This window comes from Pseudophryne corroboree, chromosome 8, assembly GCF_028390025.1.
Source record: "Pseudophryne corroboree isolate aPseCor3 chromosome 8, aPseCor3.hap2, whole genome shotgun sequence".
NCBI lineage: Eukaryota > Metazoa > Chordata > Amphibia > Anura > Myobatrachidae > Pseudophryne > Pseudophryne corroboree.
In genome coordinates this window covers 75,461,865-75,485,100 of record NC_086451.1, presented here as the reverse complement: position 1 = coordinate 75,485,100, position 23,236 = coordinate 75,461,865, and the positions used below count along the sequence as shown (strand labels likewise).

Genomic DNA, 23,236 nt, shown 5'->3' with positions numbered 1-23,236 from the left:
TCATCAACTAGAAGTAGTCATCCCTGATCCCTGCTCAGAGCATGGTGCATCTGGGAGCACTATTGGACACTCGCAACCAGCGGTTGTTCCTGTCTCAGGAAAAAGTCCTGAAGCTTCAGGACAGGATTCGTTGCTTCCTATCTCGTCCGCAAGTGTCGATACATTCGGCTATGCAGGTGCTGGGCCTCATGGTGTCGACATTCGACATGGTGGAGTATGCTCAATTTCACTCTCGCCCTCTGCAGAGGCTGATTCTAGCCAAATGGGACGGCCTGCCTCACCGGATAAGGTCTCAAATGATCTCATTGACTCCGGAGGTCCGTCTGTTGCTGCTCTGGTGGCTCCGGGACCAACAACTGTGCAGGGGCCGTCCGTTCTGGATATCCAACTGGGTCCTGTTGACGACAGATGCCAGTCTAAGAGGTTGGGGCGCGGTGCTGGAGCAACACTCCCTTCAGGGGCGGTAGACCAAGGAGGAGTCTCTCCTCTCGATCAATATTCTGGAGTTGCGGGCGGTCTTCAATGCCTTGAACCTAGCCCAGCATTTGGTTCAGAACCGTCCTGTTCAAGTACAGTCGGACAACGCCACCACAGTGGCTTACATAAATCATCAAGGCGGCACTCGAAGCCGGCTAGCAATGAGGGAAGTCTCACGGATTCTACAGTGGGCAGAATGCCATCTACCAGCCATATTGGCAATATTCATTCCGGGAGTCCTGAATTGGGAAGCGGACTTTCTCAGTTGTTAGGACGTGCATGCCGGCGAGTGGGGCCTCCATCCAGAAGTGTTTCAACTCCTAGTGGAAAGGTGGGGCCTTCCAGACGTAGATCTGATGGCGTCTCGACACAATCACAAGGTTCCGGCCTTCGGAGCAAGGACAAGGGATCCTCAAGCAGCATTCGTGGATGCGCTGGCGGTACCGTGGAGGTTTCGGCTGCCGTACGTGTTCCCTCTGGTGTCACTCCTGCCCAGAGTAATTCCGAAGTTCAAGCAAGAAAAAGGAATTCTGCTTCTCATAGCTCCGGCGTGGCCCAGACTGCACTGGTTCTCAGACCTCAGACCTGCAAGGCCTATCGTCAGAGCGTCCAATTCTACTTCCACAACGCCCAGACCTCCTCGTTCAGGGCCCCTGTGTCTACCAGGACCTAGCCCGGCTGTCTTTGACGGCGTGGCTCTTGAAGCTTCCGTCTTAAGGGCTAAAGGGTTTTCTGAGGCGGTCATTCAAACTATGTTGCGGGCCCGGAAACCGGCTTCGGCTCGGATTTACTATGGGGTCTGGCATTCTTACTTTGTTTGGTGCGCATCTAACGATTATGACGCTTCCAAGTTTAGTATTGCCAAGTTGTTGGCTTTTCTGCAGCAGGGCCTGGACTCAAGGTTCAAATATCTGCCTTGTCGGTGTGGTTTCAGAGAAAAATTGCGACCTTACCTGATGTGCATACCTTTACTCAGGGCGTGTTGCGCATCCAACCTACCTATGTCCCGCCTGTGGCTCCTTGGGACTTGTCGGTGGTTTTGGAGGCGTTACAAGAGTGTCGGATTTGGGTGCCTTGTCCTGTAGTTCCCCATATCTGATATTTCACTGTGACCGGGTGGTTCTTAGGACTCGTCCCGGCTATCTGCCTAAGGTGGTTTCCTCGTTCCACCTTAATCAGGAGATTGTAGTTCCGGCACTTGTTTCTCCTGAGCTGTCTTCCAAAGAGCAGTCTTTGGATGTGGTACGGGCTCTCCGTATCTACGTGAAGAGAACTGCTCCTATTAGGAAATCTGATTTTCTTTTTGTTGTGTTTGGGTTTCACAAACGGGGCTGGCCTGCTCACAAGCAAACTCTGGCCAGATGGATTAGAATGGTGATTGCGCATGCTTATGTGAAGGCTGGTCTCTCTGCTCCTGATCACATTAAGGCCCATTCTACTCGGTCTGTTGGACCTTCTTTGGCGGACCAACGTGGTGCGACCCTTGAACAATTGTGCAAGGCGGCTACGTGGTCCTCTGTGAACATGTTCATAAGGTTCTATGCCTTCGATACTGCCGCTTCCCAAGATGCTTCCTTTGGACGCCGGGTTCTTGTGTCCGCTACAGTGCGTCCCCTCCCATAAGGAACTGCTTTAGGACATCCCCATTGTCCATTCCTTGTGGAGCCCAGTGTACCCCGCAGCAGAAAACGAGTTTTATGGTAAGAACTTACCTTTGTTAAAACTCTTTCTGCGAGGTACACTGGGCTCCACAAGGCGCCCACCCTGACGCACTTAGCTTCTTTGGGTTGGTATGGCATTAGCCGCTGTCGTGTGAGTGTGGTGTATGTGGCTACTAACCGTTGTCGTCTCTTTTCCTGCTACTGCATTGGGCTGGTTAACTAAAAACTGAGCTCCTGTGCAGGGAGGTGGGGTGATATAGGAGGTGGCGCTATGCATTCTGGGAACAGTCAAAGCTTTGAGCCTGTTGGTGCCTCGGATCAAATCCCTACTCTACACCCCATTGTCCATTCCTTGTGGAGCCCAGTGTACCTTGCAGAAAGAGTTTTAACAAAGGTAAGTTCTTACCATAAAACTCGTTTTCATTAAGGTTCATATAGTTTAGGTTATGAAATAGTAGAAAAATGCATGTAAGCTAGGAGAGCAGGGTAATATGTAAGAGCTGCATGTGGTGCCTGGTAATTATCACAGTTTAGTGGGTGATGACAGCATTTGTTAATTTTAATGGCCTAATATATTATTTCTCCGACGTCCTAAGTGGATGCTGGGGACTCCGTCAGGACCATGGGGATTAGCGGCTCCGCAGGAGACAGGGCACAAAACTAAAGCTTTAGGATCAGGTGGTGTGTACTGGCTCCTCCCCCTATGACCCTCCTCCAAGCCTCAGTTAGGTTTTTGTGCCCGTCCGAGCAGGGTGCAATCTAGGTGGCTCTCTTAAGGAGCTGCTTAGAAAAAGTTTTTAGGTTTCTTATTTTCAGTGAGTCCTGCTGGCAACAGGCTCACTGCATCGAGGGACTTAGGGGAGAGAAGTTCAACTCACCTGCGTGCAGGATGGATTGGCTTCTTAGGCTACTGGACACCATTAGCTCCAGAGGGAGTCGGAACACAGGTCTCACCCTGGGGTTCGTCCCGGAGCCGCGCCGCCGACCCCCCTTGCAGATGCTGAAGATTGAAGGTCCAGAAACCGGCGGCAGAAGGCTTTTCAGTCTTCATGAAGGTAGCGCACAGCACTGCAGCTGTGCGCCATTGTTGTCACACACTTCACACCAACGGTCACGGAGGGTGCAGGGCGTTGCTGGGGGCGCCCTGGGCAGCAATGTATAATACCTTATTCTGGCTAAAAATACATCACATATAGCCCCTGGAGGCTATATGGATGTATTTAACCCCTGCCAGGTCTCAGAAAAACGGGAGAAGAAGCCCGCCGAAAAGGGGGCGGGGCCTATTCTCCTCAGCACACAGCGCCATTTTCCCTCACAGAAATGCTGGTGGGAAGGCTCCCAGGCTCTCCCCTGCACTGCACTACAGAAACAGGGTTAAAACAGAGAGGGGGGGCACTGATTTGGCGATATGTATATATATATATATATTAAAATGCTATAAGGGAAAAACACTTATATAAAGGTTGTCCCTGTATAATATAGCGTTTTTGGTGTGTGCTGGCAAACTCTCCCTCTGTCTCCCCAAAGGGCTAGTGGGGTCCTGTCCTCTATCAGAGCATTCCCTGTGTGTGTGCTGTGTGTCGGTACTTGTGTGTCGACATGTATGAGGACGATGTTGGTGAGGAGGCGGAGCAATTGCCGGTAATGGTGATGTCACTCTCTAGGGAGTCGACACCGGAATGGATGGCTTATTTAAGGAATTACGTGATAATGTCAACACGCTGCAAGGTCGGTTGACGACATGAGACGGCCGGCAAACCAATTAGTACCTGTCCAGGCGTCTAAAACACCGTCAGGGGCGTTAAAACGTCCTTTTTACCTCAGTCGGTCGACACAGACACAGATACGGACACTGACTCCAGTGTCGACGGTGAAGAAACAAACGTATTTTCCTTTAGGGCCACACGTTACTTGTTAAGGGCAATGAAGGAGATGTTACATATTTCTGATACTACAAGTACCACAAAAAAGGGTATTATGTGGAGTGTGAAAAAACTACATGTGGTTTTTCCTGAATCAGATAAATTAAATGAAGTGTGTGATGATGCGTGGGTTTCCCCCGATAGAAAATTATTGGCGGTATACCCTTTCCCGCCAGAAGTTATGGCGCGTTGGGAAACACACCTTAGGGTGGATAAGGCGCTCACACGCTTATAAAAACAAGTGGCGTTACCGTCTCCAGATACGGACGCCCTCAAGGAGCCAACTGATAAGAGGTTGGAAAATATCCTAAAAAGTATATACACACATACTGGTGTTATACTGCGACCAGCGATCGCCTCAGCCTGGATGGGCAGCGCTGGGGTGGCTTGGTCGGATTCCCTGACTGGAAATATTGATACCCTTGACAGGGACAGTATTTTATTGACTATAGAGCATTTAAAAGATGCATTTCTATATATGCGAAACTCTGGCATCAAGAGTAAGTGCGATGTCCATATCTGCCAGACGATGTTTATGGACACGACAGTGGTCAGGTGATGCAGATTCCAAACGGCACATGGAAGTATTGCCGTATAAAGGGGAGGAGTTATTTGGGGTCGGTCCATCGGACCTGGTGGCCACGGCAACAGCTAGAAAATCCACCTTTTTTACCCCAAGTCACATCTCAGCAGAAAAAGACATAGTCTTTTCAGCCTCAGTCCTTTCGTCCCCATAATATCTGCCCAGGGATAGAGGTAAGGGAAGAAGACTGCAGCAGGCAGCCCATTCCCAGGAACAGAAGCCTTCCACCGCTTCTGCCAAGTCCTCAGCATGACGCTGGGGCCGTACAAACAGGTGCGGTGGGGGGTCGTCTCAAGAGTTTCAGCACGCAGTGGGCTCACTCGCAAGTTGACCCCTGGATCCTACAAGTAGTATCCCAGGGGTACAGATTGGAAATTCGAGACGTCTCCTCCTCGCAAGTTCCTGAAGTTTGCTTTACCAACGTCTACCTCCGACAGGGAGGCAGTATTGGAAACAATTCACAAGCTGTATTCCCAGCAGGTGATAATCAAAGTACCCCTCCTACAACAAGTAAAGGGGTATTATTCCACACTATATTGTGGTACTGAAGCCAGACGGCTCGGTGAGACCTATTCTAAATGGAGTCACTCAGAGCAGTGATAGCGAACCAGGAAGAAGGGGACTATATGGTGTCCCTGGACATCAAGGATGTTTACCTCCATGTCCAAATTTGCCCTTCTCACAAAGGGTACCTCAGGTTCGTGGTACAAACTGTCACTATCAGTTTCAGACGCTGCCGTTTGGATTGTCCACGGCACCCCGGGTCTTTACCAAGGTAATGACCGAAATGATGATTCTTCTTCAAAGAAAAGGCGTCTTAATTATCCCTTACTTGGACGATCTCCTGATAAGGGCAAGGTCCAGAGAACAGTTGGAGGTCTGAGTAGCACTATCTCAAGTAGTTATACGACAGCACGGGTGGATTCTAAATATTCCAAAATCGCAGCTGTCTCCGACGACACGTCTGCTGTCCCTAGGGATGATTCTGGACACAGTCCAGAAAAAGGTGTTTCTCCCGGAGGAGAAAGCCAGGGAGTTATCCGAGCTAGTCAGGAACCTCCAAAAACCAGGAAAAGTGTCAGTGCATCATTGCACAAGGGTCCTGGGAAAAATGGTGGCTTCTTACGAAGCGATTCCATTCGGCAGATTTCACGCAAGAACTTTTCAGTGGGATCTGCTGGACAAATGGTCCGGATCGCATCTTCAGATGCATCAGCGGATAACCCTGTCTCCAAGGACAAGGGTGTCTCTTCTGTGGTGGCTGCAGAGTGCTCACCACGGATGCCAGCCTGAGAGGCTGGGGAGCAGTCACACAGGGAAGAAATTTCCAAGGAGTGTGGTCAAGTCTGGAGACTTCTCTCCACATAAATATACTGGAGCTAAGGGCAATTTACAATGCTCTGAGCCTAGGAGCCTAGGAAGACCTCTGCTTCAAAGCCAACCGGTGCTGATCCAGTCGGACAACATCACGGCAGTCGCCCACGTAAACAGACAGGGCGGCACAAGAAGCAGGAGGGCAATGGCAGCAAGGATTCTTCGCTGGGCGAAAAATCATGTGATAACACTGTCAGCGGTGTTCATTCCGGGAGTGGACAACTGGGAAGCAGACTTCCTCAGCAGGCACGACCTCCACCCGGGAGAGTGGGGACTTCATCTGGAAGTCTTCCACATGATTGTGCACCGTTGGGAAAGACCAAAGGTGGACATGATGGAGTCCCGCCTGAACAAAAAACTGGACAGGTATTGCGCCAGGTCAAGAGACCCTCAGGCAATAGCTGTGGACGTTCTGGTAACACCAGGGGTGTACCAGTCGGTGTATGTGTTCCCTCCTCTGCTTCTCATACCAAAGGTACTGAGAATTATAAGACGTAGAGGAGTAAGAACTATACTCGTGGCTCCGGATGGGCCAAGAAGGACTTGGTACCCGGAACTTCAAGAGATGCTCACAGAGGACTCAGGGCCTCTGCCGATAAGAAGGGACTTGTTTCAGCAAGTACCATGTCTGTTCCAAGACTTACCGCGGCTGCGTTTGACGGCATGGCGGTTGAACGCCGGATCCTAAGGGAAAAAGGCATTCCGGAAGAGGTCATTCCTACCCTGGTCAAAGCCAGGAAGGAGGTGACCGCACAACATTATCACCACATGTGGCGAAAATATGTTGCGTGGTGTGAGGCCAGGAAGGCCCCACGAAGAAATTTCAACTCGGTCGATTCCTGCATTTCCTGCAAACAGGAGTGTCTATGGGCCTCAAATTGGGGTCCATTAAGGTTCAAATTTCGGCCCTGTCGATTTTCTTCCAGAAAGAATTGGCTTCAGTTCCTGAAGTCCAGAAATTTGACAAGGGAGTACTGCATATACAACCCCCTTTTGTGCCTCCAGTGGCACTGTGGGATCTCAACGTAGTCCTGGGATTCCTCAAATCACGTTGGTTTAAACCGCTCAAATCTGTGGATTTGAAATATCTCACATGGAAAGTGACCATGATGTTGGCCCTGGCCTCGGCCAGGCGAGTGTCAGAATTGGCGGCTTTGTCTCACAAAAGCCCATATCTGATTGTCCATCGGACAGGGCAGAGCTGCGGACTCGTCCCCAGTTTCTCCCTAAGTTGGTGTCAGCGTTTCATCTGAACCAGCTTATTGTGGTACCTGCGGCTACTAGAGACTTGGAGGACTCCAAGTTGCTAGATGTTGTCAGGGCCCAGAAAATATAGATTTCCAGGACGGCTGGAGTCGGGAAAACTGATTTGCTGTTATCCTGTATGCACCCAAAAAACTGGGTGCTCTTGCTTCTAAGCAGACGATTGCTAGTTAAATGTGTAGTACAATTCAGCTTGCACATTCTGTGGCAGGACTGCCACAGCCAAAATATATAAATGCCCATTCCACAAGGAAGGTGGGCTCATCTTGGGCGACTGCCCGAGGGGTCTCGGCTTTACAACTTTGCCGAGCTGCTACTTGGTCAGGGGCACACCCTGGCTGAGGAGGACCTGGAGTTCTCTCACTCGGTGCTGCAGAGTCATCCGCACTCTCCCGCCCGTTTGGGAGCTTTGGTATAATCCCCATGGTCCTGACGGAGTCCCCAGCATCCACTTAGGACGTCAGAGAAAATAAGATTTTACTTACCGATAAATCTATTTCTCGTAGTCCGTAGTGGATGCTGGGCGCCCATCCCAAGTGCGGATTGTCTGCAATACTTGTACATAGTTGTTGTTACAAAAAAATCGGGTTGTTATTGTTGTGAGCCGTCTGTTCAGAGGCTCCTACGTTTGTCATACTGTTAACTGGGTTCAGATCACAAGTTATACGGTGTGATTGGTGTGGCTGGTATGAGTCTTACCCGGGATTCAATATCCTTCCTTATTGTGTACGCTCGTCCGGGCACAGTATCCTAACTGAGGCTTGGAGGAGGGTCATAGGGGGAGGAGCCAGTACACACCACCTGATCCTAAAGCTTTAGTTTTGTGCCCTGTCTCCTGCGGAGCCGCTAATCCCCATGGTCCTGACGGAGTCCCCAGCATCCACTACGGACTACGAGAAATAGATTTATCGGTAAGTAAAATCTTATTTTTGTCCTACTTTTCTTTGGACAGAAATAGTTTTTAAGTTGTTGAGAGAAATAATTTAATTCCTCCAAAAAATGTGTAGTGACCGCAAAACTCCACCATTACAGTCCAGATTTTAAGGCTCTCTGTGGTTGATTACAGGTGACTTAATTAGTATCTCAGTTAATTTGATCTAAACATCTGGATTCAACCTGGATATTCCTAAAACCTGGACTTTAATGGTGGAGTGTGGGAAACTCTGAGTATATGACAGTAGGGCAATACATGATTTGGTTGCCATGTATTTTCCAGTAACTAATGCACAGCATTGCTAATCCTCACCTCTGCTCAAAGGCGTTCTAAGAGATGAAGTTACCCGTGTGCAGCATGGCAGGGCCCTCGAGAGCTCATGATCAGGACAGGAGACTGTGCCCAGAGGCTCCAGCCACTGAGGAGCAGCAGCAGCAGTCTTTCTTTCTCTCACGGGAGGCATTCATTTTGCCGGGTGTTAGGATCCTGGCTGTCAAGATATCGATGCCAGAATTGAGACACCTGGTGAAATACCGGCGGTCGGAAACCCCACTTGGGTGATGGTCCACGCCACCACCCGAGGGGGAATATAACCCTGTGGCGACCGAAGTAAGATGTAAGACGTTCCTGCTCTGCCCCGCTACCCATCTCAGCGCCTGTGCAGCGAGGGGCGTGGATAATTGTGTCCATGCAATTGCTACCTCCCCTAGTTTATCTCAGTGTTGCATCTGTCTTCCTGGTACGTATTGTGAAAGAGAGCCAAGTGCTGTGCAGTTCTGTCTTTTTAAATACATAGCCAGAAAGGTTTCCTTTGCTCTGGGGCGCCATTTTTCTGAATGCATAGCTGGAATAGGTGAGGGGCAGCCACGTGGACATCAGTGAATCTCTGAATATAAGGCGTTTGATGTGGGGTACCCATGGGGTCATGTGCATCGAACACCCTACATCCATTATACCAGCTGATCCTGCACTCACATCTTCAATAATTCAGCGTGGCGGGTGCTCCCAATAGACCAAAATAGGTCTACTTGAAATAGCCAAATTTCCACTCGGTGGAGAGTGCACTCACGCAGATATATGGAACAGTTCGTGCATAAAAGAACAATGTTTATTGGTCATCAAAAGAGCCTTGGGGTCGACGTTTCGGTTCAATAATAAACCTTTCTCAAGACTGGCATTAGTACTTAGTCAAACCAACATCGAATTAGAAAGTATTGCTAGAACGTCTATAATAAAAACAAAAACAAAAACGTGTTTTTTATGTGTTTTTGTTTTTATTATAGACGTTCTAGCAATACTTTCTAATTCGATGTTGGTTTGACTAAGTACTAATGCCGGTCTTTTGATGACCAATAAACATTGTTCTTTTATGCACGAACTGTTCCATATATCTGCGTGAGTGCACTCTCCACCGAGTGGAAATTTGGCTACATCCATTATAGATATTGTTCAACCCCTGCTGTACCAACGCAGCTCTGCCGGGCCCCTGTACTCTGAGGGGGCATATAACTTGGGGAGGTGGTGTTGTTTTTTTTGTTTTGTTTTTTTGTCGTGATACATAATACCTTATTGGCTTTCTTCTGCATTTATTTTCTGCTAGATACAGTAAGCAGGCGTGTGTTTAGAGATACAGGAGGACTGATCTGGAGAAGTCAGTAGATTTCTGCTGACTGACTCCACAGTCCTACCTTCTCCCAACTGTTTCGGAGGTACTTTGTAGCCATCACACTGAATTGTATTCCTCCCCCCAAAGAAACATAAAATATTGGTTTAAAAGGATCCAAGCATATTATGGAGAGATGTGTAGGAGAGCTGGGTAACATTGATGGAGGAAGTGATTGATCTAAGTTAACTAAACACTAGGAGGTGATGTAAGTATACAAGGTTATATGTAAGTGCAGGATCAGTAGGTCAGTAGTGGCTCAAGGACAACTTATGCCCTGTTGCAAGAAGGAATTATTGTTTCAATGACAATGGGCCTAATTCTGAGTTGATCGCAGCATCAATTTTGTTAGCAGTTGGGCAAAACCATGTGCACTGCAGGGGAGACATGTAACATGTGCAGAGAGAGTTAGATTTGGGTGGGGTGTATTCAAACTGAAATCTAAATTGCAGTGTAAAAATAAAGCAGCCAGTATTTACCCTGCACAGAAACAAAATAACCCACCCAAATCTAACACTCTCTGCAAATGTTATTTCTCTGACGTCCTAAGTGGATGCTGGGGACTCCGTAAGGACCATGGGGAATAGCGGCTCCGCAGGAGACAGGGCACAAAAGTAAAAGCTTTAGGATCAGGTGGTGTGCACTGGCTCCTCCCCCTATGACCCTCCTCCAAGCCTCAGTTAGGTTTTTGTGCCCGGCCGAGAAGGGTGCAATCTAGGTGGCTCTCCTAAAGAGCTGCTTAGAGTAAAAGTTTTGTTAGGTTTTTTATTTTCAGTGAGTCCTGCTGGCAACAGGCTCACTGCAACGAGGGACTTAGGGGAGAAGAAGTGAACTCACCTGCGTGCAGGATGGATTGGCTTCTTAGGCTACTGGACACTAGCTCCAGAGGGACGATCACAGGTACAGCCTGGATGGGTCACCGGAGCCGCGCCGCCGACCCCCTTGCAGATGCTGAAGAGAGAAGAGGTCCAGAAATCGGCGGCTGAAGACTTCCCAGTCTTCTTAAGGTAGCGCACAGCACGGCAGCTGTGCGCCATTGCTCTCAGCACACTTCACACCAACGGTCACTGAGGGTGCAGGGCGCTGGGGGGGGGCGCCCTGGGCAGCAATGAAAGTACCTATGCTGGCTAAAAATACATCACATATAGCCTCTGGGGCTATATGGATGTATTTAACCCCTGCCAGGTTGTCGGAAAAACGGGAGAAGAAGCCCGCCGAAAAGGGGGCGGGGCCTATTCTCCTCAGCACACAGCGCCATTTTCCTACACAGCTCCGCTGCTAGGAAGGCTCCCAGGCTCTCCCCTGCACTGCACTACAGAAACAGGGTTAAAACAGAGAGGGGGGCATTTTGTGTGGCGATATTATAATATATTAAGATGCTATAAGGGAAAACACTTATATAAGGTTGTCCCTGTATAATTATAGCGTTTTGGTGTGTGCTGGCAAACTCTCCCTCTGTCTCCCCAAAGGGCTAGTGGGGTCCTGTCCTCTATCAGAGCATTCCCTGTGTGTGTGCTGTGTGTCGGTACGTGTGTGTCGACATGTATGAGGACGATGTTGGTGAGGAGGCGGAGCAATTGCCTGTAATGGTGATGTCACTTTCTAGGGAGTCGACACCGGAATGGATGGCTTATTTAGGGAATTACGTGATAATGTCAACACGCTGCAAGGTCGGTTGACGACATGAGACGGCCGGCAAACCAATTAGTACCTGTCCAGGCGTCTCAAACACCGTCGGGGGCTTTAAAACGCCCATTACCTCAGTCGGTCGACACAGACACGGACACTGACTCCAGTGTCGACGGTGAAGAAAAAAAAACGTATTTTCCATTAGGGCCACACGTTACATGTTAAGGGCAATGAAGGAGGTGTTACATATTTCTGATAATACCCTTTTTTGTGGTACTTGTAGTATGTGGGGTGTGAAAAAACTACCTGTAGTTTTTCCTGAATCAGATAAATTAAATGAAGTGTGTGATGATGCGTGGGTTTTCCCCGATAGAAAATTATTGGCGTTATACCCTCTCCCGCCAGAAGTTAGGGCGCGTTGGGAAACACCCCCTAGGGTGGATAAGGCGCTCACACGCTTATCAAAACAAGTGGCGTTACCGTCTCCAGATACGGCCGCCCTCAAGGAGCCAGCTGATAGGAGGCTGGAAAATATCCTAAAAAGTATATACACACATACTGGTGTTATACTGCGACCAGCGATCGCCTCAGCCTGGATGTGCAGCGCTGGGGTGGCTTGGTCGGATTCCCTGACTGAAAATATTGATACCCTTGACAGGGACAGTATTTTATTGACTATAGAGCATTTAAAGGATGCATTTCTATATATGCGAGATGCACAGAGGGATATTTGCACTCTGGCATCAAGAGTAAGTGCGATGTCCATGTCTGGCCAGAAGATGTTTATGGACACGACAGTGGTCAGGTGATGCAGATTCCAAACGGCACATGGAAGTATTGCCGTATAAAGGGGAGGAGTTATTTGGGGTCGGTCCATCGGACCTGGTGGCCACGGCAACAGCTGGAAAATCCACCTTTTTTACCCCAAGTCACATCTCAGCAGAAAAAGACACCGTCTTTTCAGCCTCAGTCCTTTCGTCCCCATAAGGGCAAGCGGGCAAAAGGCCAGTCATATCTGCCCAGGGGTAGAGGAAAGGGAAGAAGACTGCAGCAGGCAGCTCCTTCCCAGGAACAGAAGCCCTCCACCGCTTCTGCCAAGTCCTCAGCATGACGCTGGGGCCGTACAAGCGGACTCAGGTGCGGTGGGGGGTCGTCTCAAGAGTTTCAGCGCGCAGTGGGCTCACTCGCAAGTGGACCCCTGGATCCTACAAGTAGTATCCCAGGGGTACAGATTGGAAGTTCGAGACGTCTCCCCCTCGCAGGTTCCTGAAGTCTGCTTTACCAACGTCTCCCTCCGACAGGGAGGCAGAATTGGAAACAATTCACAAGCTGTATTCCCAGCAGGTGATAATCAAAGTACCCCTCCTACAACAAGGAAAGGGGTATTATTCCACACTATTTGTGGTACTGAAGCCAGACGGCTCGGTGAGACCTATTCTAAATCTGAAATCTTTGAACACTTACATACAAAGGTTCAAATCAAGATGGAGTCACTCAGAGCAGTGATAGCGAACCAGGAAGAAGGGGACTATATGGTGTCCCTGAACATCAAGGATGCTTACCTCCATGTCCCAATTTGCCCTTCTCACCAAGGGTACCTCAGGTTCGTGGTACAGAACTGTCACTATCAGTTTCAGACGCTGCCGTTTGGATTGTCCACGGCACCCCGGGTCTTTACCAAGGTAATGGCCGAAATGATGATGATTCTTCAAAGAAAAGGCGTCTTAATTATCCCTTACTTGGACGATCTCCTGATAAGGGCAAGGTCCAGAGAACAGTTGGAGGTCGGAGTAGCACTATCTCAAGTAGTTCTACGACAGCACGGGTGGATTCTAAATATTCCAAAATCGCAGCTGATTCCGACGACACGTCTGCTGTTCCTAGGGATGATTCTGGACACAGTCCAGAAAAAGGTGTTTCTCCCGGAGGAGAAAGCCAGGGAGTTATCCGAGCTAGTTAGGAACCTCCTAGAACCAGGCCAAGTGTCAGTGCATCAATGCACAAGAGTCCTGGGAAAAATGGTGGCTTCTTACGAAGCGATTCCATTCGGCAGATTTCACGCAAGAATTTTTCAGTGGGATCTGCTGGACGAATGGTCCGGATCGCATCTTCAGATGCATCAGCGGATAATCCTGTCTCCAAGGACAAGGGTGTCTCTTCTGTGGTGGCTGCAGAGTGCTCATCTACTAGAGGGCAGCAGATTCGGCATTCAGGACTGGGTCCTGGTGACCACGGATGCCAGCCTGAGAGGCTGGGGAGCAGTCACACAGGGAAGAAATTTCCAAGGAGTGTGGTCAAGTCTGGAGACTTCTCTCCACATAAATATACTGGAGCTAAGGGCAATTTACAATGCTCTGAGCCTAGGAAGACCTCTGCTTCAAAGCCAACCGGTGCTGATCCAGTCGGACAACATCACGGCAGTCGCCCACGTAAACAGACAGGGCGGCACAAGAAGCAGGAGGGCAATGGCAGCAAGGATTCTTCGCTGGGCGAAAAATCATGTGATAACACTGTCAGCGGTGTTCATTCCGGGAGTGGACAACTGGGAAGCAGACTTCCTCAGCAGGCACGACCTCCACCCGGGAGAGTGGGGACTTCATCTGGAAGTCTTCCACATGATTGTGAACCGTTGGGAAAGACCAAAGGTGGACATGATGGCGTCCCGTCTGAACAAAAAACTGGACAGGTATTGCGCCAGGTCAAGAGACCCTCAGGCAATAGCAGGGACGCTCTGGTAACACCGTGGGTGTACCAGTCGGTGTATGTGTTCCCTCCTCTGCCTCTCATACCCAAGGTACTGAGAATTATAAGACGGAGAGGAGTAAGAACTATACTCGTGGCTCCGGATTGGCCAAGAAGGACTTGGTACCCGGAACTTCAAGAGATACTAAGAAGGGACTTGCTTCAGCAAGGATCATGTCTGTTCCAAGTCTTACCGCGGCTGCGTTTGACGGCATGGCGGTTGAACGCCGGATCCTAAGGGAAAAAGGCATTCCGGAAGAGGTCATCCCTACCCTGGTCAGAGCCAGGAAGGAGGTGACCGCACAACATTATCACCACATTTGGCGAAAATATGTTGCATGGTGTGAGGCCAGGAAGGCCCCACGGAGGAATTTCAACTCGGTCGATTCCTGCATTTCCTGCAAACAGGAGTGTCTATGGGCCTCAAATTGGGGTCCATTAAGGTTCAAATTTCGGCCCTGTCGATTTTCTTCCAGAAAGAATTGGCTTCAGTTCCTGAAGTCCAGAAGTTTGTCAGGGGAGTACTGCATATACAACCCCCTTTTGTGCCTCCAGTGGCACTGTGGGATCTCAACGTAGTTCTGGGATTCCTCAAATCACATTGGTTTAAACCGCTCAAATCTGTGGATTTGAAATATCTCACATGGAAAGTGACCATGCTGTTGGCCCTGGCCTCGGCCAGGCGAGTGTCAGAATTGGCGGCTTTGTCTCACAAAAGCCCATATCTGATTGTCCATTCGGACAGGGCAGAGCTGCGGACTCGTCCCCAGTTTCTCCCTAAGGTGGTGTCAGCGTTTCACCTGAACCAGCTTATTGTGGTACCTGCGGCTACTAGGGACTTGGAGGACTCCAAGTTGCTAGATGTTGTCAGGGCCCTGAAAATATATGTTTCCAGGACGGCTGGAGTCAGGAAAACTGACTTGCTGTTATCCTGTATGCACCCAACAAACTGGGTGCTCTTGCTTCTAAGCAGACGATTGTTAGTTGGATGTGTAGTACAATTCAGCTTGCACATTCTGTGGCAGGCCTGCCACAGCCAAAATATGTAAATGCCCATTCCACAAGGAAGGTGGGCTCATCTTGGGCGGCTGCCCGAGGGGTCTCGGCTATACAACTTTGCCGAGCTGCTACTTGGTCAGGGGCAAACACGTTTGCAAAATTCTACAAATTTGATACCCTGGCTGAGGAGGACCTGGAGTTCTCTCATTCGGTGCTGCAGAGTCATCCGCACTCTCCCGCCCGTTTGGGAGCTTTGGTATAATCCCCATGGTCCTTACGGAGTCCCCAGCATCCACTTAGGACGTCAGAGAAAATAAGAATTTACTTACCGATAATTCTATTTCTCGTAGTCCGTAGTGGATGCTGGGCGTCCATCCCAAGTGCGGATTGTCTGCAATACTTGTACATAGTTATTGTTAACTAAAACGGGTTATTATTGTTGTGAGCCATCTTTTTAGAGGCTCCGCTGTTATCATGCTGTTAACTGGGTTCAGATCACAGGTTGTACAGTGTGATTGGTGTGGCTGGTATGAGTCTTACCCGGGATTCAAAATCCTTCCTTATTGTGTACGCTCGTCCGGGCACAGTATCCTAACTGAGGCTTGGAGGAGGGTCATAGGGGGAGGAGCCAGTGCACACCACCTGATCCTAAAGCTTTTACTTTTGTGCCCTGTCTCCTGCGGAGCCGCTATTCCCCATGGTCCTTACGGAGTCCCCAGCATCCACTACGGACTACGAGAAATAGAATTATCGGTAAGTAAATTCTTATTATCTGCCACACCTGCAGTGCACATGGTTTTGCCCAATTGCTAACAAACTTGCTGCTGTGATTAACTCAGAATTACCTCCAATGTGTGTATTTCACATTATACTAATAATAATTGTAGGACTCCAAATATTTCACGATTTAAACTTTTGCATTATAAGAGTTTCAGGGATCTCTTATTTACAGAACAGGATACAATATGAGTAACCGTTACTGCTGATGTGGGATGGACTTTCACAGAAAAGTAAAATTGTGTATTGAGCAACTTCTGCATAACCAGAACTGTACAAACTTTCAGTTACACTCTGTAGCATTCGGTGAATGGTAAGACCATACATCTTCCTTTACAGTGACACTATGGCAATGTATTTTGTATGGTTTGGTGTAGTAACATTACACAAAATGGCTTCTCGTTAACCTGTTGTAACCCTGCATTCACTGCAATCTTTTCTCTTGTCCAATTTAGAGTTTGTCTCACAAAGAACACAATTGTCCTATTACCACAAATTGTGTTTGCAATTCCCGAGGAGACGGAAAAAGGTGCTACTGTTGAAAGCGCTTCTGAGAAAACGAAGTCCAAAGCGCCGGCGGTAAAGCGAGAACGCAGAGACAAAGGTAAAATGTGGGTCCCAGCAGGGATTACTGTCTTCTGTCTCTCTGTAAGGTTGGTTTTCCAGCCTAGGACAATTTTAACTTTTACATATGCATTACTATACGTTTGTTTTATCTTTCATGTCTGAGCAGTTGTGTTGAAGTCGGGAGACTTCATTACATTCATAATTAGCAACAATGCTGGGATGGCTAGAATCATGGAGGTGCCATGGAAACTCATTTACGCTGTAGTGGCGTCACCTGGTCTTCCTCTGTGGGGGCTGTTCGTATTAGGGCAGATGGACGTAATCTATGTGCCTTCTGTCATTCTGTAGCAATCAATTACTGTTTAGTCGTTATTAAAAGCAAGCGACAATGCAAGCATGTACCACTGTAAGATGTTTAGAGTGATTCATGACCTAGATTATGTGTGTGTCTGTCCAACATCTATTTGAGCGCTAGTATGTAAACCTTTCCCGGATCGTCTACCTGAAACACCCCCCAAAAAAATCCCTGCAAAAGAAAATTCTGCCTGCCCAATGCCATTTGACACAGCAGGTTAATGGGCAGTGCATATGGTGTAATAGATAGCATTATGGCCTCACAGCACTGATGTAATGGGTTCAATTCCCACCATGGCCCTAACTGCGTGGAGTTTGTATATTCTCCCCGTGCTTGCATGAGTTTCCTCCGGGTACTCCGGTTTCCTTCAACAATCCAAAAATATACTGGTGGTCAATTTGCTCCCGCCAAAAATTAACCCTAGTGTGTAAATGTGTGCGTGTACATGGGCCGGCTAGATGGGCCAAGTGGATCTTATCTGCTGTCAAATGCTATGTTTCTATGTACATAAATAATATAAAGGTTTATATACTTGGGTTCAGGAAATAATAGATCATCATTTTTTTTTTATCCTTTAGGTAACTCAACCCTTTTTGAACCTTAATTCTTTGTAAGGATATTCATATGCCTATCCCCAAGCATGTTTAAATTGCCCTACCGTCTTAGCCTCTACCACCTCTGATGGAAGGCTATTCCACTTATCCACTACCCTTTCTGTGAAGTAATTTTTCCTTAAATTTCCCCTGAACCTGCCTCCCTCCAGTTTCAGTGTATGTCCTCGGGTTTAATACTCCTCTTTTTTTGAAGAATGTTTCCCTCCTGAACTTTAAGACCCTTGATATATTTGAAAGTTTCTATCATGTCCCCCCTTTCCCTTCTCTCCTCCAAACCATAGTTGTTAAGATCTTTTAGCCTTTCCGGGTAAGTTTTGTGATGTAGGCCATGAACCATTTTAGTTGCCCTTCTTTGTACAGTCTCTAATGTATTTATATCCTTCTGGAGATGGTCTCCAGAACTGGACACAGTATTCCAGATGGGGCCGTACCAATGACCTATACAGTGGCATTATTACTTATTTTTCTCTTACGTCCTAGAGGATGCTGGGGTCCACATTAGTACCATGGGGTATAGACGGGTCCAACAGGAGCCACTGGCACTTTAAGAGTTTAATAGTGTGGGCTGACTACTCCCTCTATGCCCCTCCTACCAGACTCCTTTTAGAAAATGTGCCCGGAGGAGCTGATCACAGATAGGGGAGCTCTCCAGAGTTTCTCTAGTAAAAGTTTGTTTTATTAGAGTTTATTATTTTACAGGCAGCAGCCTCCCTGCTTCGTGGGACTTAGCGTGTGTGGTGAGCAGTGTCCTACCCTATGGGGTGAGAGCCACTATCTCCGCTGACAGGACACTGAGCTCCTAAGGGGATGGATCGTTAGCCGCCCCAGGCGACCACTCACCCCAGCAGCATGCCACCACCCCCTAACAGAGCCAGAAGATGTTTGTAGCGAGTGAGTCACCGGCCCCCCTAGCAAGCAGGGAGCCGGTGTGAAGATGGCTTCAACAGGGTAGGGATCGCGGTACTAACCGCATGCTCAGCGATACATAGGGGATAATTCCAAGTTGATCGCAGCAGGAATTTTGTTAGCAGTTGTGCAAAACCATGTGCACTGCAGGGGAGGCAGATATAACATGTGCAGAGAGAGTTAGATTTGGGTGGGCTATTTTGTTTCTGTGCAGGGTAAATACTGGCTGCTTTATATTTACACTACAATTAAGATTGCAGATTGAACACACCACACCCAAATCTAACTCTTTCTGCACATGTTATATCTGCCCCCTGCAGTGCACATGGTTTTGCCCAACTGCTAACAAAATTCCTGCTGCGATCAACTTGGAATTACCCCCATAGTGTGGCGCTGTGAGGGACGCCCTGGGCCAGCGCCTATACCCTAACTGGTCAGCAAGCCTGTCAGGATCCCCGGATCGCTGCCAGCAGAAATCCTCAGGCCAGTATAATACAATGAAAAGCGGGAAGCAGCGCCTTGTTCAGGGGGCGGCGCTTCTCCTCAGAGCGGACCCAACAGCGTTCAGCGCCATTTTCCTGTGTAACAGATGCTGACAGGGAGAGGTGTCCCTCCAAGCAACTCCAGCTATCCTGTGCGGTACCAGGGGGTTGTAGAAGGCGGGGGGGGGGGCTGTGTAAAGTCTGTGTAGTCTATTAAGGTACACAGACAGCGCTGGTAGTTTCATTATTTCTACCTTTAAAAAGCGCTGTGTGTGGGTTGGCTTCAATCTCTGTGTCTCTCTGTGGCATACACGGGGGGGGGGGGGGAGCTGTGTCTGACATTTCCCTGTGTGGATGTTACTATCTCACATAGCCATGTCTAAGGACTCTGTAATCATATGCTGCAGAAGATGTCTCCTCTCAGGAGGGATCCATTCTATGTACACAGGATTGTGATGCTTTGTCTCAGATCCCTATTGTTGAACCTGAGTGGTTAACTACTATCAAAGGAATGATCTCTCAGATCTCTACTAGGGTAGCTAATACTGAGACTGAAACTCAGGTGTTGAAGTCTATGGCAGTTTGGTCAGGCTCTGTCCCTATTTCTGCAAAATCCCCTAGCATGTTCCCACAGAAACGTGCTCTTGCCCAAATTATGCAAGATGACACGGATACCGATTCTGATACTACAGACGGTGATGGGGATGTGCTAAGGGGGGCGACATCCCTTGCAAAGGGCGTGCAGCTCATGATTGAGGCCATTAGAGATGCATTAAACATTAATTACACTACACCTGAACAGGTTGAGGAGGCTTACTTTACTGATAATAAGAAGGCCCCGCTAACCTTTCCCGCGTCTAAAGAATTAAGCGCTATATTTAAAATATCATGGGAAAACCCGGAGAAAAAATGCCAGATCCCAAAAAGAGTTCTGGTTGCTTTTCCCTTCCCCGAGGAAGATAGGAAAAAATGGAAATACCTGCCAATTGTTGACGCATCTGTCTCCAGACTGTCTAAAAAGGTGGTTCTACCGCATTTAAGGAACCAGCTGATTGTAAGATTGACACTACGCTCAAATCCATATACACTGCTTCAGGAGTGGGCTCAAGGCCCACTATTGCATGTGCATGGATTTCTAAAGCCATAGCAAAGTGGTCAGGCACATTACTAGAGGATCTGGATACAATGGATAGAAGTGACATTGAATTGTTTTTATGTAACATACAGGATTCTGCCGGGTTCATGGTTGAATCCATGAAGGACCTGGGTATGCTGACTGCACGGATTATCCTCCATGTCTGTATCCGCTCGCAGGGGACTCTGGCTACGCCAATGGTCTGCAGACGCGGAATCCAGGAAAAGTGTGGAGAACCTACCCTACACAGGTCAGGCTCTATTTGGGGAAGCGTTGCATGCGTGGATTTCCACGGCAACTGCGGGTAAGTCACCTTTCCTTCCCTCTGCTTCTCCTTCCACGAAGAAACTGTTTTCTTCAGCTGTGCAGCAGTACTTTCGGACCGCTAAGACAAAAAAGCCCAAACCTTCTAACACTTTCTTTCTTTAGAGGTGGTCGGGCTAAATCCAAAAAGCCTACACCCGCAGGCTCCCAGGACCAGAGACCTGCTTCTGGTTCCTCAAAATCCTCATCATGACGGTGGAACTCTAAGCCTGGAGGATGGGCTGGTGGGTGCGAGACTCAGACGTTTCAGCCACGTCTGGGTGTCGTCCGGCCTGGATCCCTGGGTACAGGATATTGTGTCTCAGGGGTACAGACTGGAGTTTCAAGAACTCCCGCCTCACCGATTCTTCAAATCAGGCTTGCCAGCTTTGCTGACAGACAGGGCTATCCTATAGGAAGCCATCCTAAAATTGGGAATATCACAGGTCATTGTCCCAGTTCCACCTCATATGAAAAACAAGGGCTATTATTCAAACCTTTTCGTGGTACCAAAACCGGATGGCTTGGTCAGGCCAATTTTGAACTTGAAATCGTTGAACCCTTACCTGAGGGTGTTCAAATTCAAATTGAAGTCGTGTCTGGGGGACGGAGAGTTTCTTGTATCCCTGGATAACAAGGATGCGTACCTCTACATTCCGATTTGGCCGCCTCACCAGGCTTATCTCAGATTTGCACTGTTGGACAGTCACTATCAATTCCAGGCACTACCATTCGGCCACTCCACAGCACCGAGGGTGTTCATCAAGGTGATGGCAGAGATGATGGTTCTCCTCCGCAAACAGGGTGTGAACATAATCCCATATCTGGACGATCTGCTGATAAAGGCATCGTCCAGGGAGAGGTTGTTGCAGTCCATTATTCTCACGGCTCATCTGCCAGGGAACACGGTTGGTTCCTGAATCTTCCAAAATCACATTTGGAGCCGACCAGGAGGTTGTCTTTTCTGGGAATGATCCTCGACACAAAAGTGCAGAGGGTGTTTCTTCCGGAGGAGAAAGCGTTGGTGATACAAACAATGGTCCGGGATGTCCTGAAGCCAGCCCAGGTTTCGGTTCATCAGTGCATTCGCCTTCTGGGGAAGATGGTAGCCTCTTACGAGGCTCTACAGTACGGAAGGTTTCGTGCTCGGCCCTTCCAACTGGATCTCCTGGACAAGTGGTCGGGATCTCATTTACACATACACCAGAGAATACGTCTGTCGCCAAGGTCCAGGATTTCACTCCTCTGGTGGCTACATTACCTCACCTTCTGGAGGGCCGCAGGTTCGGGATTCAGGACTGGATCCTTCTAACCACGGATGCAAGTTAGGGGGAAACCTTCCAAGGAAGGTGGTCAAGTCTGGAATCCAGCCTACCAATCAACATTCTGGAACTAAGAGCCGTCTACAGCGGTCTTCTCCAAGCGGCCCATCTTCTGCGAGATCGAGCCATTCAAGTGCAGTCGGACAATGTAACGACAGTGGCTTACATAAACCGAAAGGGCGGAACGAAGAGTAGAGCTGCAATGTCAGAGGTAAGAAGAATCATCCTCTGGGCAGAAAAACATGCGTTGGCGCTGTCAGCAATCTTCATTCCAGGGGGTAAGTTTACTAAGATGGGAGTTCTATTTAAGATGGGAAGTTGCCCATAGCAACCAATCAGATTCCAGGTATTATCTTCTAGAAGGGTCTAGATAAATGAGAAGTAGAATCTGATTGGTTGCTATGGGCAACATCCCGTCTTAAATAGAACTCACATCTTAGTAAATTTACCCCCTGGTGTGGACATTTGGGAAGCTGACTTTTTCAGCAGACACGATCTCCATCCAGGAGAGTGGGGACTCCATCCGGAGGTGTTCACGGAGGTAACAGGTCGTTGGGGTGTACCTCAAATAGACATGATGGCCTCTTGTCTCAAGAAGCTTTGGCGGAATTATTCCAGGTCGAGGGACCCACGAGCCGTGACGGTGGACGCCCTAGTGACTCTGTGGGTGTTCCAGTCGGTATTGTGTTTCCTCCACTTCCACTCATTTCGAGAGTTCTAAAACTCATAAGGAGAACAAAAGGTCAGGCAGTCCTCATTGCTCCGGACTGACCAAGAAGGGCTTGGTACACTGATCTTCTGGATCTACTGCTAGAAGAGCCGAGGCCTCTACCACTTCAGGAGGGCCTGCTGCAGCAGGGGCCGGTCGCTTGTGAAGCCTTACCGCGGCTACGTTTGACGGCATGGAGGTTGAACGCTAGATATTAGCTTGGAAGGGCATTCTGAAAAAAGTTATTCCTACCCTGATACAGGCTAGGAAAGGAGTAACATCTAAACATTACCATTGTATTTGAAAAAAATATGCATCTTGGTGTGAGTCCAAGAGGTTTCTTACGGTGGCGTTTCAATTTCGGCCCGCTCCATTTTCTTCCAGAAACAGTTGGATTCCCTCCCGGAGGTTCAGACCTTTTTGAAAGGGTTTCTGCACATCCACCCTCCCTTTGTGCCGCCTAGGGCACCATGGGATCTTAACGTGGTGCTGCAGTTTCTCCAATCGGATTGGTTCGAGCCTCTACAAGAGGTTGAGGTCAAGTTTCTCACATGGAAGGCTGTCACTTTGTTGGCCTTCGCTTCTGCTAGACGTGTGTCGGAGATGGGGGCTTTGTCTTGTAAGAGCCCCTACTTGATCTTTCATGAAGATAGAGCTGAGCTCAGGACACGTCAGCAGTTCCTTCCGAATGTTGTGTCGGCATTTCATATCAACCAACCTATTGTGGTGCCAGTTGCTACTGACTCCTCAGTTTCATCAATGTCCTTGGATGTTGTAAGGGCTCTGAAAATCTATGTGAAGAGGACTTCTCGTCACAGA

General features: G+C 48.6%; 1 protein-coding gene across 1 annotated transcript in view; it reads left to right on the top strand.

Annotated features, from left to right (window-relative positions):
- The window catches only part of GPR107 (G protein-coupled receptor 107), a 206,719-nt gene that overhangs the window by 76,028 nt on the left and 107,455 nt on the right, over positions 1–23,236 (top strand). Inside the window, exon 5 of the mRNA XM_063936684.1 lies at positions 16,480–16,628. Coding sequence (XP_063792754.1) covers positions 16,480–16,628 — 149 coding nt within the window. The remainder of the gene's footprint in view (positions 1–16,479; positions 16,629–23,236) is intronic.